The 16717-nt window shown below is 36.1% G+C and overlaps 1 protein-coding gene across 1 annotated transcript; it reads left to right on the top strand.

Annotated features, from left to right (window-relative positions):
* Nucleotides 1-267: 267 nt before the first annotated feature.
* On the top strand, nucleotides 268-15967 carry LOC103342880 (putative LRR receptor-like serine/threonine-protein kinase At1g51880). Its single transcript, XM_089050619.1, has 6 exons — nucleotides 268-493; nucleotides 591-717; nucleotides 826-888; nucleotides 992-1135; nucleotides 15081-15126; nucleotides 15283-15967. The coding sequence occupies exons 1-6, from the start codon at nucleotides 299-301 to the stop codon at nucleotides 15692-15694; spliced, it is 987 nt and encodes a 328-aa protein (XP_088906745.1). The 5' UTR covers nucleotides 268-298; the 3' UTR covers nucleotides 15695-15967.
* Nucleotides 15968-16717: the final 750 nt, after the last annotated feature.

Genomic DNA, 16717 nt, shown 5'->3' with positions numbered 1-16717 from the left:
TACCATAGTGAAAAAGATGAATTATCACAGTTTTGGAAACCCAACACAAGTTACATGATTGATGATGGGGAAGAAAGTTTCAATGCTAATCTCTGTGTCTAATCTTCTGTGTATCTACATATTGACCTAAAATATCATATGACCTGTTTGCTAATCGTTCTGTGTATTTTCATTATCCTATATAAGTACCTACTGGCCAGTTGCTGCTTTTCTGCAATTACCTGACACTAATCTCTTATTCATCTTCAGCTTTCATGTAGCAATCACCGTCGGTTTTGAATAGAATGAATACCGTGACATGTGTGGGTCATTAGAATCAACAAAGCGACAGTTTACGTATTCTGAGATACTAATGATGACAAAGAACTTTGAGAGGGTTCTTGGCAAAGGTGGATTTGGAACGGTTTATCATGGCTACATGGAACATACTCAAGTAGCTATAAAGATGCTTTCAGAATCATCTATTCAAGGGTTCCAACAATTTCGTGCAGAGGCAATGTTTGTCAAATCAAATAAGCTAACACAAAGTATTGAGCTCAATCTTATGTAATGAATTGACATGTGTTTATTTGTGGCCTCTTAAACTGCAGGTTAATCTTCTTATGAGAGTTCATCATAAAAACTTGACAAGCCTTGTCGGATATTGCAATGACGAAACCAATGTAGGGCTTGTCTACGAGTATATGGCCAATGGGAACTTATTGAACCATCTTTCAGGTTTGACTGCAAGTAGTACTTCCAAATATTTGGGAACTCTGTAACTTAATTCTTGCACCACCATATGATTGGAGCTCCTTTGTTCTTCTGTTCTTCTTATGGATGCAGATAGCAGATCAAGTATCTTGACTTGGGAAGATAGACTTCGAATAGCAACAGATGCTGCACAAGGTCTGCAACTAATAAAATGATTTTCATGATCCTTTTTTTTAGCAAGAATCTCTTTTATTTGTTTGAAGTTTTGTGTGAGCGATGCAAGAATTTTAAAATGCAGGATTGGAGTATCTGCATTGTGGTTGTAAGCCGCCTATAATGCACAGAGATGTGAAATCAACAAACATCTTGCTGAATGAAAATTTCCAAGCCAAAATATCTGATTTTGGACTGTCTAGAAATTTCCCTACAAATGATGGAACTTCACTACTACAAAAAGTGAAAAAGACGACTAGAAAAACACGACGGTCTAAGTGAAAACCGTCGTTGTTTTTTAAAAGACGACGGTTTTATAAAACCGCCGTGTAATAACACATTAGACAACTAAAAAATGGAGTTTCAAATGGCTGTTCATAAAACACGACGTACTTAATTTAAAAACCGACGTCTTATTGAAATAGGATTTTCAAGAGGTAAAATCGAAGCCAACAAATAACGGCGGAAGTTATGAACCGACCGACGTAGAAAGTAAAGACGACGGTTTCAAAAAAAGCCGTCGTTTTTACCCGAAATTAACACGACCAAGTTTTCGTATAAGGCGCCGTATAATTACAAATAAATCCACGGCGGTAAAATACAAAATACCGCCGTATTAAATTAATGTACAACTACGGCAAAGGTAAATATAACGACGTCTTTCTCGTATTTCTACGACGACATCTTTAATTCTTACCAAGTTGGGGTTTTCATATAACGACGTATTATATAATTTAACGTCGTATTTGTCCACTTTATACGTCATACATTATATTTAAACCGTCGTCTGAATAAGAATTGTTTTTAACAATTTATTTCTTGGATTTTGTTATCCTACGTCGGTAGATCTACTTAACGACAAGAATTAAAATAACCATGACGGTTTATATAGAAAACCGCCGACATAATATTATTCTGAGATCACAAGGGTTAGGAAATCTTACAAGATGGAACTCTGTTGCTCATCATCATCTTACCAGAAGACAATATTTTAGAGGTTAATGATGTATGTGTATTTGTGTCTTTGAGATACACAAACGCACATACACATTAACATCCAAAAAATTGCATCTGAAATTTGACGACGGCAGCCTCAGATTTGCAATCAGAGAGACAATTTTTTGGAAGTGAATGATGCGTGTGCGTTTGTGTATCTACACAAACGCACACACACATTCACATCCAAACAATTGCCTCCTAAAACTTCACGACGGCAGCCACAGATTTGCAATCAGCGAGACAATTTATTGAAAATTGGTGATTTGCAATCAGCCACAGATAACCAACATTCAAACAATTGCCTCCCAAGAGATGAGGTGAGACAGAGAAAGGGGCAAGAAGAAGTTGAAACCCTAATCGAATACTAAAACTGAAAGAACCCGTGGAAAAAAACCCTATTTATAATTAAAAAACCAAATCCACGTCGGTTATATTACACATAACGACGTTTAACAAAAATAATCCTCGTCGGTAACAAATACATTACGTCGTTTTCTTCTTACTTAAGACGACAAGAAACAACGACGGTATAACAAAAACAGTCGTTGTTTTATATTTTTATTTGATTTAAATCAGTCACCTAGAAAAGAAACTTTATATATTCTAGAACATTAATTTCCTCGGGAAAAAAAACTATATGTATAAGGCACTGTTTTTGAAAAATAAACTATAAGAAAAAGGAGAAAAAATTATATTTATAATAAAAAAATAAAATCCACGTCGGTTATATTACACATAACGACGTGTAAAAACGAATCCACGTCGTGAAAAAATAATACGTCGTTTTAGTTTAGTGTTATCCACGTCGGTATATTACAATAAAACGACGTATATTATAAAAATAAACGTCGTAAATTTAAAACAACCGTCGTGTTAAATATTTCTACCATGACGCGAGATATTGAGTTATCGACTTTTATTTAGGAGTTTACTACGGCGGTACCTACAACACTACTGTCGTATTATGTACCACGTCATAAGTTCAAATTAACGTCGTAGTTTGTCTATTAATACGTCGTCGTTATATGTAAACCGCCGTCTTATTACTATGAAACGGTTTGTATACATATACAACTTTTCGTCTACCTGACTTACACATGCACTGTTTCCAAACCCGAGAAAAAATTTCAATCTCCCAGAGAAAACTTTTCGTCTTTTTCCTTGTCGAGCACTGTCAGAGTATCTCATCGTCTTCCTCTTGTCTTCGTCGTCGCCTCTGAACTTAAACACCAAAATCCGAGAGAAAGCTTTCATTGCACGCAAAAGGTAAGCTTTCATTTCTCACTATTTTTGTTGCTATTTTGCATGCTCATACTGTTTTTGTTTTGAAAATCTTTTTACCTTTTTTCTGGCGAAAATCATTTTTACTCTTTCAAGTTTGATAAAATACACAGAAAGAGAGGGAAAGTTTCAACTTTGAACACAACTAATTCAACTAAATAAGACGACGGTAGCTTTGTATTTGCGTGGTTAAATATGTAGACCACGACGGTTCGTCAGTCGTCCTAGCGTCGTCTTAAAATTGATCTAAGTTGTTTTTAAACAGATGGTCAAATTTTTATTTGCTTGTTTAGTTGCAGGTTTGATTTCTCTGAACCATGGTTTTCGTTTTTCCTAATTTGATAAAATACAGAGAGAAAGAAAGTAGGGTTTGGTATCTTATATAGACGACGGTATCTTATTATTGACGCCGTGTGAATGTTCATACCACGACGTTGTTTTAAGATACCGTCGTCTATAAAAAGATGCCAAAGCTTTTTTTCTTTGTATTTTATCAAATTAGGAAAAACAAAAACCATGTTTCAGAGAAATTAAACCTGCAATCAAACATTCACAGAGAAAGAAAAATGTTTTTGGTTTCTTATAAATACGACGGTAGCTTATTATTCACGTCGTGTGAATATCCATAACACGACGGTATATTAATATTTACGTCGTGTTAATATGAATATCACGACGTCGTGTAAATATCGCCGTAATAAGTTCTTATTACGTCTTATTTAATATTGTTTCGTCGTTGTTTAAACATTTGTATTGTTCTTCTTTAAACATTTATTACGTCTGATGTTATGTTATTACGTCGTGTAAAATCTTATCATACGTCGTAGTTTATAAATAATCGTCGTTTGTGTTCTAATTTTTTCCCGAAATATTTTCACTTGCAGGTTTGTTTATTCTGTAACCATGGTTTCTCAAGACCAAAGTAAGTACTCTGGCTCCAAAAAAAATGGAGGTAAGGAGCTTGGAATGGTAACTCCTCAAGACAAGCCCTTGAAGAAGATGAAGTTTGTTTCATCTGCTGAGACAGAACCAAGCAGCCCGACAACAATTTCTGAGGATTCAAAGTCAGGTCGAGGTATGAGCACAATGCCTCGTGTTGTGAAGAGAAAATTGCAGAAAATCAAGCCAGTTGTTGAGTACAATAAAAGGGGGAAAGGATGTGGCCCTGCACATACTGAGATGCAGTCCTACATTGGTGTGTTGGCACGCTCCAGAGTCCCACTTGTGGACAAGAAATGGGCTGAAATCCCCAATGATATAAAGGAGCAGATTTGGGAAGCCGTTGACATGGCTTTTGTGGTAGGTCAAGGGGGCAAGAGCTCGGTGTTATCTTCTGCTGCCAAGAAATGGAAGGATTTCAAGTCTACACTGACGAGGCATTATATCCTTCCATACATCAAGGAGAGGGAGAAATTAAGCCAACCCCCTGAAGTATATAAATTCATAGAGAAAGCAGAATGGGATGCCTTTGTAGCTTCAAGGTTATCCAAAGAATTTGAGTCTGTGCATTCTCAACATTCACAGATTAGGGAGAAACTTGAGTACAATCATCGATTGTCTCGAAAAGGATATGCTGGTTTGGAGGATCAATTGGAGGAAACCATGCCTAGGGTAGAAATTGATCGATCTACCTTATGGAAGAAAGCTAGACAGGACAAACATGGTAACATCCCAGATCCAAAGGTGGCAGAGAAAGCAAAATTAATTGTAAGCCTACACACTCTGTTTTAAAATTTTATTAAACTGTGTATATATAATTCTTATTACGTCTAATGTTATATTTTTTCGTCGTGTCAATGATTTTACTACGTCGAAATATTTTAAAAAACGTCGTGAAAGATCTAAAACTGGAATCACAACTCGTTTTCTGTAAGTATAGATAAGACGTCGGTGGTTAATTTTTTCGTCGTTTTAATGTTATTACTACGTCGAAATGTTTTCAAAACGTCGTGAAAGATCTAAATCTGGAATCACAACTCTGTTTTCTGTAATTACAGAAAAAGACGTCGGTGGTTTATTTATTGCGTCGTTTTAAACATCTAACCACGTCGGTTTTAATTAACGTCGTTATAAATATATTATAACGTCGAGTTCTATTTTGGTGCGTCGTGTGAAATTATATACTGCGTCGTTTGTTTATAAATAACCGTCGTGTGTTTTCTTGTGCTGACTTTTTTGTATGTCTTTGTTTTAGGATGAATTGCAAAAACAAGTGGCTGAAGGCAGTCTGAGTGTAACTGGCAGTAATGATGTCTTGACCTTGGCTTTGGGTCCCGAGCATCCAGGGAGAGTAAGAGGGGTAGGTGCTGGGATTTCCCCTAGGCAATTCTTCAATTTACCTAGACCACAGAGGGTAAAGTTTGCTGATCAATTGAAGGAAAGTGTAAGACTTGTCCTTCAAGAGGAGACTAAGAAGATGGAAGCTAGAACCAAACAATTAGTAGAGGCTGAGAGGGAACATTTACTAAGTCAGCTTTCCCACCTCATCCCCAATTTTGATCCAAGCATGCTTAAACCGAAAACTAGCCCCTCTCAAAACCAAGGTCTACAGCAAAGTCCCATAAATCCAATGTCTGATAAAGCAAGCTGTTCTGGGGCTGAAGGGAGATCCCAACATTTAGAGGATGATACTGCCAAAAATGGGGAGCAGCAGGAAGAAACGGTAACATAACTGAACTTTGAATTCTCTGTTTTTTTTTTACATTAGACGTCGTTATTATGAATAAACCCGTCGTTTTAAAACCATACCACGACGATTTTATAAATAACCCGTCGTGTTTATTTAAATATCACGTCGTATTTAGTTTACTTGTTTTACACGCCACTAGACGTCGTACTTTGTGGTTTTTAGACGACGGTTTTAGTCCTTAACGACGTAATATACAATTACCACGACGTTTATTATTTACCATCGTTTAATAATTTTAAGACGTCCATAATTCTTACATACCGTCTTAGGTTATGCCTTACCACGACGTTTTGGTTTAATTTTTTTACTCTCTGTACAATCTGTCTTATATATATATATATTTCTTTATTATTTAAAACAGAAATCTGGGGCTTTAGATAATCAAGATGAAGAGAAGAAAGGAGAAAACAAAGATGAAGGGAAGAAGGAAGAAAAAAAAGAGAAAAAAGATGAAGGACAAAAGGAAGAAACAAATGATGAAGAGAAGAAAGAAGAAAAACAAGAAGAAGAAAAGCATGACGAGGAGGTATATTCTCATAACTTTGCCTTTTTAATTTGTTTTTCACATTTCAGACGTCGATATTTTTCTTTAAACCGTCGTTTGTTTTCACATTAGACGTCGGAATTTATTTTCTACGACGTCGATAGTTATATAAAACGACGGTATTTAATTATCGTCGTTTAAATTATAATAAGACGACGTTTTTTAATTTAAACCGTCGTTTTTAATGAATTACCACGTCATTTTATTTTGCTTTATTTCTTTAAACAGGGTACTGAAGTAGTTGATTATTCGAATGTGGAGGTGCCATCTTCCTTACAGTCCCTTTGTCGTTATGTGGAAACGACACTAAAGCCTCAGGAGAAGATCATGACCTTCAACATTGAGAAGGAGGTGTTTGGTGCAGATCGAAGTACCTTCGTCTTGCATGAAGATATTACACAGTTTGCAGGCATGGAAGAAATTGGGGCTACTGTGGTTGCAGTATATATGAGGTTTGTCCTAATCAAATATCAAACATTATATCATAAGACGTCGGTTGTTTAATTATTACGTCGTTTTAAACCACTAACCACGTCGTTCTTTTTCTACCGTCGTGATAAATTTGTTATCACGTCTGTTTCTATTTCATTTCGTCGTGTGAAATTGTATAATACGTCGTTTGTGTATAAATAACCGTCGTTTGTTTTATATATTTAGGTGCTTATATGATGTTTTGAGAGAAGCAAATATGTGCAGCATGGTTGGCTTTATCGACCCTGCTCAAGTTAGTGCCAACGCTGGGTCACTAATCGATGATCACGAATTGTAGCCAATCGACTTCAAAAACAGATGGTGAACAGATTTTCATGATGCCTTACAATCCAGGGTTAGTCTCCTTAAAAGGATTTTGTTTGTATGATTTTCACTAATTGACCACTTATAAAACTGTTTAACTAATTCTGTGTCGCTTGAAACATCTAACCACGTCGGTTATTTATTTATTGAGTCGTTTGAAACAACTAACCACGTCGGTAGTTAATTATCGTCGTGATAAATTTATAATGACGTCGATGATTAAGTTATTACGTCGTGTGAAACTATATAATACGTCGGTTTTTATAAATAAACGTCGTTTTCCCTCTGGTGCTGACTTTTTATATTAACCGTCGTTTTTTATTTTATTTTTGTGCAGCCGTCATTGGGTCTTGCTGATTGTGAGGGCAAAGAGGGAAACCGTCTATTTTCTGGATCCTCTGCCTGGAAATCGTGTGGTTGATGAGGAGGGCAAAAACATCGTGAACAGTGCTTTAAAAATTTATAATTCCCACATAGGCGACCAGGCCGTAAAGCACCAATCTGGAAAACTCGCCAGGCACACCAAAGCAACCCAGAAGTGTCGAATGCGGGTATTATGTGATGCGCTTCATGAGGGACATCATCATGGATCCTTCCTTGGAGTTTGAGAAGAAGGTAAGAATAAAATTTTCAGAAACATTTTTTGTGGTTTTTTGTATTATCAACGACGGTCATTTAAAATTACCGTCGTTGAATCGATATACTACGTCGGTTATGAAAAAACGTCGTCTGTGTCTGAATTTCTTTTATTTTGTAAAGCTTAATAATCATTGTTTATGGATTGCAGTTTGCCAAGGGAAAAGATCAAGCGCCATACCCCAAGCAGCCATTGATGAAGTCAGGAAAGAATGGGCAGAGTTTGTTTGCCTTCATATGGATTAGATGATTGTTGGAACACTTGATATTTTTATATAATATATAATTTTTTCTATAATATATAATGTCCAAATTTTGTTTATAATATACATCCTTTTTTTCCCTGAAAATTTGTTGAGGTTTTCATAATATAAAAGAAAAAACAAATTGCGTAACCGACGTGTAATAACTTTCCAACGACATAATTATGTAAAAACCGACGTAAAATGATATTTAGACGTGATGGGGCGTACATAAGACGTCGTTTTGATGACAATTTCGCCATGGTTTCGCTTTTAAACGACGTGCTTTTGAACAAGTAAGTCGTTTATTAGGGTTTAGGTTAATACCTTATAACGACGGTGATTAGGTCGTTGAATATGTATTTTACGTCTGATGGTGAAACATCCGCCATGGTTTCTCTTTTCAACGACGTCCTTTTTACATGTGAGTCGTTTATTATTATTTACAACGTCGTGGTTTGTTGTTGATATAAGAATATTTTATTATTTTTAATTCAAAATTTTAAAAATAAATTTAAAATAAATTCAAAAAATTCAACTTCAACTCCTATGAAGTCATTGATATATTTTCTTCCCCCTAAAACCCAAAAAAATGCAGTTTGTGTAATAAAAGATTAAAATGTCCAACCTAAATAAAATTGTTTTGATGAGTCATAGCATCACTTACATAGTTTGATGGTTTAGGGTCTAGGGTTTGGGGATTAGGGTTGTTATTTATTAGGGTTTATGGTTAAAGTATAATTTTTGGGGTTTAGGGTTTATGTTTGTTATTTCTTAGGATGTAAAACCATAAACAATTTTATAAAATTAAATTTTACAAATATATAATTTAGGGTTTTAAAGTTTAGGGTATTACTTTTAACGACGGTGATTGAGTCGTGGAATATTGAGTTTACGTCGTATGGTGAAAAATCCGACGTTGTTTCTCTTTTAAACGACGTTTTGTTTACACGTGAGTCGTTTATTATTGTTTACAACGTCGGTAGTTAATTAACCCCGCCGTGGTTTGTTGTTGACATAAGAATATTTTATTATTTTTAATTCAAAATTTTAAAAATAAATTTAAAATAAATTCAAAAAATTCAACTTCAACTCCTATGAAGTCATTGATATATTTTCTTCCCCCTAAAACCCAAAAAAATGCAGTTTGTGTAATAAAAGATTAAAATGTCCAACCTAAATAAAATTGTTTTGATGAGTCATAGCATCACTTACATAGTTTGATGGTTTAGGGTCTAGGGTTTGGGGATTAGGTTGTTATTTATTAGGGTTTATGGTTAAAGTATAATTTTTGGGGTTTAGGGTTTATGTTTGTTATTTCTTAGGATGTAAAACCATAAACAATTTTATAAAATTAAATTTTACAAATATATAATTTAGGGTTTTAAAGTTTAGGGTATTACTTTTAACGACGGTGATTGAGTCGTGGAATATGGAGTTTACGTCGTATGGTGAAAAATCCGACGTCGTTTCTCTTTTAAACGACGTTTTGTTTACACGTGAGTCGTTTATTATTGTTTACTACGTCGGTAGTTAATTAACCCCGCCGTGGTTTTTCATAGTTTTAACGCCTTTTTTGATTTTGCGTGGTACATAGTTTTACCACGACGTCCTTAATGTAATTAGCGTCATGTTTAATGTTAAATTTTAACGACGCGTGTTTTTTCGGTCGATGTTTTAAAAAGCGCGCTTTCTTAAAATATTCGCGGGACCTAAAATTTTCAGATTTGGCTCTTATTTTTATACTTCTAACCCTGAACCCTAAAATTGTCAGATTTCGCGCAACATAACATTTCGCTCTCTCACTTCATCTCTAATTCAAAGTTGGGCCAGGCTGTGTCAAATCCAATTTGGTCATAATCTGTGAGCTCTGCCAACCTGTAAGTACAAACCCTCTCTTCCCCTTGTAAATTCATTGAATGATATATTACGTTGTTTTGTTAAAGGGTTTTAGGTATATGTTTTGCGATCTGTTAATAATGTTGTTAAAGGGTTCATGGATTTTCTGTTTAATGTTTTCTTGATCACTCTCTGTTATGTTGAATTGGGAATGGATTTCATTTTGTCGGATCTTTTAATCACTCTCTGTTATGTTGAATTGGGAATGGATTTATTGTTTTCATGCTTAGTATATGTTGGTTTCTTGCTTGGTTTCATGTCTATATTGTGTTCTTAATAGGGTTTTCGGATCTTGAAAATAAACTGGATATCGACGCGTTTTATACGACGACGGTTTTTACTTTAAACCGTCGCTTTATTACTTATACACGACGGTGTTATGTAACTACCGTCGTGGTTATAATTAGACGACGTAAAATCCGTCGTCTATATATGTCAAATACGTCTGTTTTTGTTTAAAAACCGTCGTCTATGTTGTATATTACTTGCTATTAGACTTTATATAATCTGCTATAGTGATGGTCATTGCTTTCCTTTTCACTTTATTATATATAATAGGGTATAGTGTCGGAGATGGATAAGTCATGGATGCACTCGGATAGAAGATCGAAGGCATAGAGTTAGGGGTGGAAGCATTTTTGAACTTTTCTGTAGAAAATCTTCTAACTACCACACATATCCGTTGTCCATGTGTTAAATGTGTTAATTTGAAATTGTTTGGGGTTGGAATTATAAGGGATCACTTATACTTTAATGGAGTTGACCAAAGCTATAAGAATTGGACATTTCACGGAGAACCTTGGGAAGCAGCTACTAATGCTAGTAGAAATGTTGAAGAAGATGATGACCATAGTAGGTACAGTTTTGTGTCTGAAGAAATAGAGATGGATGATAATGATTTTGGTGATTTTGGATCTGATCCTTATGAGTTTGCCAATGTGATTGGGGATGGAGATCAACCATTATACCCTGGTTGTAGAAAGTACACGAAGTTATCGGCATTAGTGAAGTTGTATAATTTGAAGGCAAAATATGGGATGAGTGATGGCTGTTTTACAGAATTATTGATACTTCAAGGCGATTTGCTTCCAGAAGGAAATACAATACCGGCCTCTATGTATGAGGCAAAAAAGACTTTGTGTGCATTGGGGCTGAGTTATGAGAAAATGCACGCATGCCCCAATGATTGCATCTTGTATAGGAAGGAGTATGAGGATTTAACTCATTGTCCTAATTGTGGTATCTCAAGGTGGAAGGAAGGCAAAGATTCAATCTTGAAAGAGGGTGTGCCAGCGAAGGTGGTGTGGTATTTTCCTCCAATTCCAAGGTTTAAAAGGATGTTTCGATCACATGAGACTGCTAAGAGTTTGACTTGGCATGCTGCTAGAAAATCAATTGACGGTTATATGTCTCATCCAGCGGATTCCCCGTCTTGGAAACTTCTTGATGATAAATGGCCCGAGTTTGGTAATGAGCCGAGAAACTTGAGATTGGCTCTATCATCTGATGGATTCAATCCCCACAGTTCTCTAAGTAGCAGATATAGTTGCTGGCCAGTTATCTTAGTTACATATAATCTCCCTCCATGGCTGTGCATGAAACGAAAGTTCATGATGTTGACCTTATTGATTTCCGGTCCTAAACAGCCCGGAAATGATATAGACGTCTACTTGGAGCCTTTGATTGATGATTTAAAATCTTTGTGGGATGGGATTGGAGGAGTGTATGATGCACATAATGGAGAATACTTTACACTCAGAGCTGCATTAATGTGGACAATTAATGATTTCCCCGCCTATGGAAACTTATCTGGTTGTGTTGTTAAAGGATATAAAGCTTGTCCAATATGCGGCGATGATACACCTAGTCACAGGTTGAAAAATGGCCACAAAATTTGTTACATTGGGCATAGAAAATGGTTACCGATCAATCATCCATATAGGAGGCAACGTGCAGCTTTTAATGGGAAACCTGAATATGGCACGCCTCCTGAGCCATTAACCGGAGAAGAAGTGCTGCATATGGTTGAAGATGGTGACAGAGTTTGTTGGAAGAAGAAATCAATATTCTTTGATCTCGAGTATTGGAAATACCTTCCTGTGAGGCATGTCCTAGATGTTATGCACATTGAGAAGAATGTTTGCGATAGTATCATTGGTACATTGCTGGAGATCCCTGGAAAAAATAAAGATGGGATTGCTGCTCGATTAGATTTATTGAACATGGGGGTCAAAACTGATTTGCAACCCGAGTATGGAGAAAGACGTACTCGTTTGCCTCCCGGGCCTTGGAATTTGTCAAGAGCAGAGAAGAGAGAGGTTTGCAATTCTTTCTATGGTATGAAGGTCCCTGAAGGTTATTCTTCAAATATAAAAAATCTTGTATCTTTACAAGATTCAAGACTTCTTGGCCTTAAATCACATGATTGTCATACCTTAATGCAACAATTGCTCCCTGTGGCAATTCGTTCTGTTTTGGAGAAGCCTGCAAGGTATGCAATAACTCGTTTGTGCTTCTTCTTCAATGCTATATGTGCAAAGACTGTTGATGTTTCCAAGCTAGATAAGTTGGAAGAAGATGTAGTAGTTACTTTGTGTTTGCTTAAGAAGTACTTTCCCCCTTCATTCTTTGATATCATGGTTCATCTAGTAGTACATCTTGTCAGAGAAGTTCGTCTGTGTGGGCCAGTATATTTTAGATGGATGTATCCGTTTGAAAGATATATGAAAGTGCTAAAGGGGTATGTTCAGAATCGTACTCGTCCCGAAGGTTGCATTGCTGAGCGGTATATAGTCTGAAGAAGCTGTAGAGTTTTGTACCGAGCATTTATCGATGTTAGTACAGTTGGAGTGCCTTCAAGCCAAAAGATGGGAGTTTCAAAGCCATTATCAGGTTGCACAGTGAGCGTAGTTGATCGGGACCTGTTGAACCAAGCACATCTATATGTCTTGGAGAATACGGAGGAAGTCCTACCTTATATCGAGTACGTATGAGTTTTATTCTTTAAGTTTCCATTTTAAATTATTTCTTATGTTTATCTTATATGTTTGGGACCGTAATACTTGAATTTTGTGTGTCATGTAGGCAACATATGATTCACATCCAGACCACTTATCCAAAATTTAGAAAGAGAACAAAGTGGCTGCAGGATAAGCACAATAGCACTTTCATTCAATGGCTACGCTTCAAGGTATATGTTATTGAATAACATATTGGACTTTTAATTTTCTTCTTTCTATGTTAGATTGAATGAAGTTATATGATTAATTTGCAGGTTCAAAGTGAACTTAATGAGGAAGACAATCATGGCGTATCAGAAAATTTAAGGTGGCTAGCAGCTGGTCCAAACATGGCAGTGCCATTATATAGGAGCTATCTCATTAAAGGTATTAAATTCAACATCAAGGCACAAGATGATGTGCGGACAACTCAAAATAGTGGAGTTTATTTACTTGCACATACTATGCAAGTTGCTAGTGCCAAGGATAAAAACCCAATTCTCTCAAATATGGGTTTCTATGGTGTCATTCAAGAAATTTGGGACCTTGACTACCAAAAGTTTACAATCCCAGTCTTTAGGTGTGATTGGATTGATAATACTTCTGGTCTTGTAGTGGACGAACTTGGATTTACCCTTGTAGATTTGAGTAAAATTGGACATAGGAATGACCAATTTGTTTTGGCTTCTCAAGTCAAACAAGTATTTTTTGTTGACGACCCGATGCATCGTGGTTGGTCGGTAGTGTTATCAATGCCTAATAGAGAATATAATGATGTTATTGGTGATGATGTCTTAGGTGATGTGAGAATTGAGTGTGAGCCATTTACTAGGGGGATGCCAAATGTTGACACATTTGATGAAGTGGTGGTTGAGTTAGGGAGTCAAAATATTCGAGATGGGTGTGAAGATATATGGGTTGAATGATGCTTTTAATTGGCAGTGTATGACATTAATTTTGTAATATATTGTAATGTGATTTCTTCACTTTCATTATACAGGTTTTGGCCACAAAACAATCAGAACAAAAATTACTGGTTCCAGATTACAAAACACGACGGTTTTGATAAAAATGTGAAAAACAAACGTCTGTTCTAATAAATAACGACGTTTTGGAGCATTCAACGACCGCAATATATTTACCGACGTCTTAAAGCAAAGTAACAATGAAGAACCACGACGCTATTGTGAAACAGTAATCCAGGATAACACGTCGGACAAGCATAAAGAACCGCCATGTAATTCAAAATAACACGACTCCAATCCCATAATACCGACGTCTAAAAGATGAGAATTTTAACCTGAACGTTACAAAAGACGACGTCGTCATGAATTTACCACGTCGTAAGTTCTTTAATAAACGAAGTGGAAAAGGATGAATTCACGACGGTATTTGAAGTCCATTAAATTCGTCGACGTTAAGATGAATTAGACGACGTTAATTTTTTTAATGAAGACGTATAAATTATTAAACACGACGGTCTTTTTCATGGTACCGACGTTGTATATAGACGACAACGTCGTCCTTATAAATTACTGTGTCGTAATTAATGACCCCATCATTTTTTCCACGTCGTTTATTTTCAAAATATGACGTATAAATTCTGTAATACGGCTCTCATTTATTTGGAACCGACGTTGTTTATTCATTTCAACGTCGTCTAAGTAAATACATACGTCGTAATTAATGAACCTGACATCTATTTCCACGTCATAATTCATAAAAAATCGAAGTGGAAAATTTATTTTACGACGGTTGTGGGAAATGTTGTGACGTAGTAGGTGTCAATAACGTCGTCTATTATGATTGTAAAGACGTCGTATTTATATTTGTCATATGTTTCCTTTTTAACGACGTTTTTTTTGTTGGAGTTGGTCGTCTATTCTCATCCTCGACTGTTTTTTATGTCTTTTTGCAGCACAAAGACGTCGGTTTTTATTTTTTGATGACGTTTTTTGTTTTAACAACGACGGTTATTCACCGTCGTGGTTTTGTTATGGAAAAGATGTCGGTGGATTCCACGACGATTTGAAAACAGAATACACGACGGTGAATTCCCGTCGTGGTTTTCCTTTTTTGTAGTAGTGCTTGTTCATCCAGCCTTCTTGCTGGCACTCCTGGCTACCTTGATCCTGAGTAAGTATTTCACACTTGTAATTTTCCCGTTATCATCTTTACTAGTACTTCAATTCACAACAAGTCTTGGAAGCAAACACAAATTAACTAAAACAGCAAGAAGAATTAGGAAAGAAAATGTGATCTGATGAGTTCCATGTATGGTTTGGCTTGCAGGTTCTACCTATCAAACAGGTTAAATGAGAAAAGTGACGTTTATAGCTTTGGGGTTGTGCTGTTGGAGATTATCACAAGCAGACCCGTTTTAACGAGGACGCATGAGAGAATTCACATAAGTCAATGGGTTGGTCTCATGCTTGCAAATGGAGACATTAACAGCATCGTCGATCCTAGGTTAGAGGGAAATTTCAATACCAACTCCGTCTGGAAAGCTTTGGAAATAGCAATGGCATGTGTATCCATAAATGCCATCAAGAGGCCAAGCATGAGCCAAGTAGTGGTGGATTTGAAGGAGTGTTTGGCAACAGAATGTGCTCAAACAAATCGTAGCCATGTAACTGGATTCAATAATTCCAATGCATTAATGGCTGACAATTCGGTTTTTAGGCTTACTCCCTCCGTGAGGTAGTACTGGTACCAGTTCATAATGCTTCTACTTGAGTTCCATTGTGCCTTTGTAGCTAATCATGAAAAGAAGCATGAATTTGGTCTCCTGTTTTGGCTCTGTTCTAGACTTGTAGTATTGATATAAGTTCTTCACATCACAGAAGTTAGGCTTATCTTCCATATTTCTTGGATGTTGTTCAAGTCCATGAATTAGGACTCTTGTTTGAGCTCTGTTCTTGTATTAACTAAAGGTCATATTACCATAAATATTAGGCCCCGTCTCCAGAGTTTTCAATTTTCTTGTTTACATTCTCTTGTTTTATTTTTTTTCATTTTATTATTATTATTTTTTTTGTAAAGCTCAATGGTGAGAGGGAAACTTTATTATTAGAAAGAAGTAGGAAACACTTGATATGTGATTCCAATTGCAACTATCCTCAGTCAAGACTTTATGAATAATGTATAGAGGCATGTCAAACCACTCATTAACATGAGTACATAATAGAGCACATCTCACAGTCCTATGTGCAACACTATTTGCCTCACAACGAGTGCATTAAAATTTAACCCGGCTGAAAGTACCGCGTAAAATTCAGCACTATATTAATAGAGTCTCCTTCAAAAATCACCCATTCCAAGGCTAACATTTCAGCAAACATCACAGCAGCCTCCTCATGCTCTGCTGATGAAACCCCGGTCACCTGTTTGGGCAACCCGGCAACAAAACACCCCTGGTTATCCCCTGTCACAGCGTTTTTTGGTTCACTGTGGGGTAAATGGTTATCATTGACCATGGCGTGACTCTTATGACTCTCCCTCCCACCCTAGCCAAAAACAAAATTTTAAATAATATTTATAATAACACATTTTCTTTTGGTAAAAAGAAAAAGAAAAATACTTTTATTTACTAGTCAATAATAAATTATTAATGTCTAATTATCAATTCCATATCAAGCCCAAATTTTCCACAAGGCAAGCCACAGATTCACATTGACAGGTACGTCCACGACAACCGAGTCAAAGTCAATGCTCAATATTTAAGCAG

The sequence above is a fragment of the Prunus mume genome, linkage group LG4, assembly GCF_029339155.1.
Source record: "Prunus mume cultivar Tortuosa linkage group LG4, ASM2933915v1, whole genome shotgun sequence".
Classification (NCBI taxonomy): domain Eukaryota; kingdom Viridiplantae; phylum Streptophyta; class Magnoliopsida; order Rosales; family Rosaceae; genus Prunus; species Prunus mume.
This window is presented reverse-complemented; position numbering and strand designations above follow the sequence as displayed.

Coding starts and splice junctions, on each gene's coding strand:
- LOC103342880 (XM_089050619.1), top strand. CDS start 299: ATGTGTGGGTCATTAGAATCAACAAAGCGACAGTTTACGTATTCTGAG. Junction 494..590: donor TCCAACAATTTCGTGCAGAG/GCAATGTTTGTC, acceptor CTTAAACTGCAG/GTTAATCTTCTTATGAGAGT. Junction 1,136..15,080: donor CCCTACAAATGATGGAACTT/CACTACTACAAA, acceptor GTAGTAGTGCTT/GTTCATCCAGCCTTCTTGCT.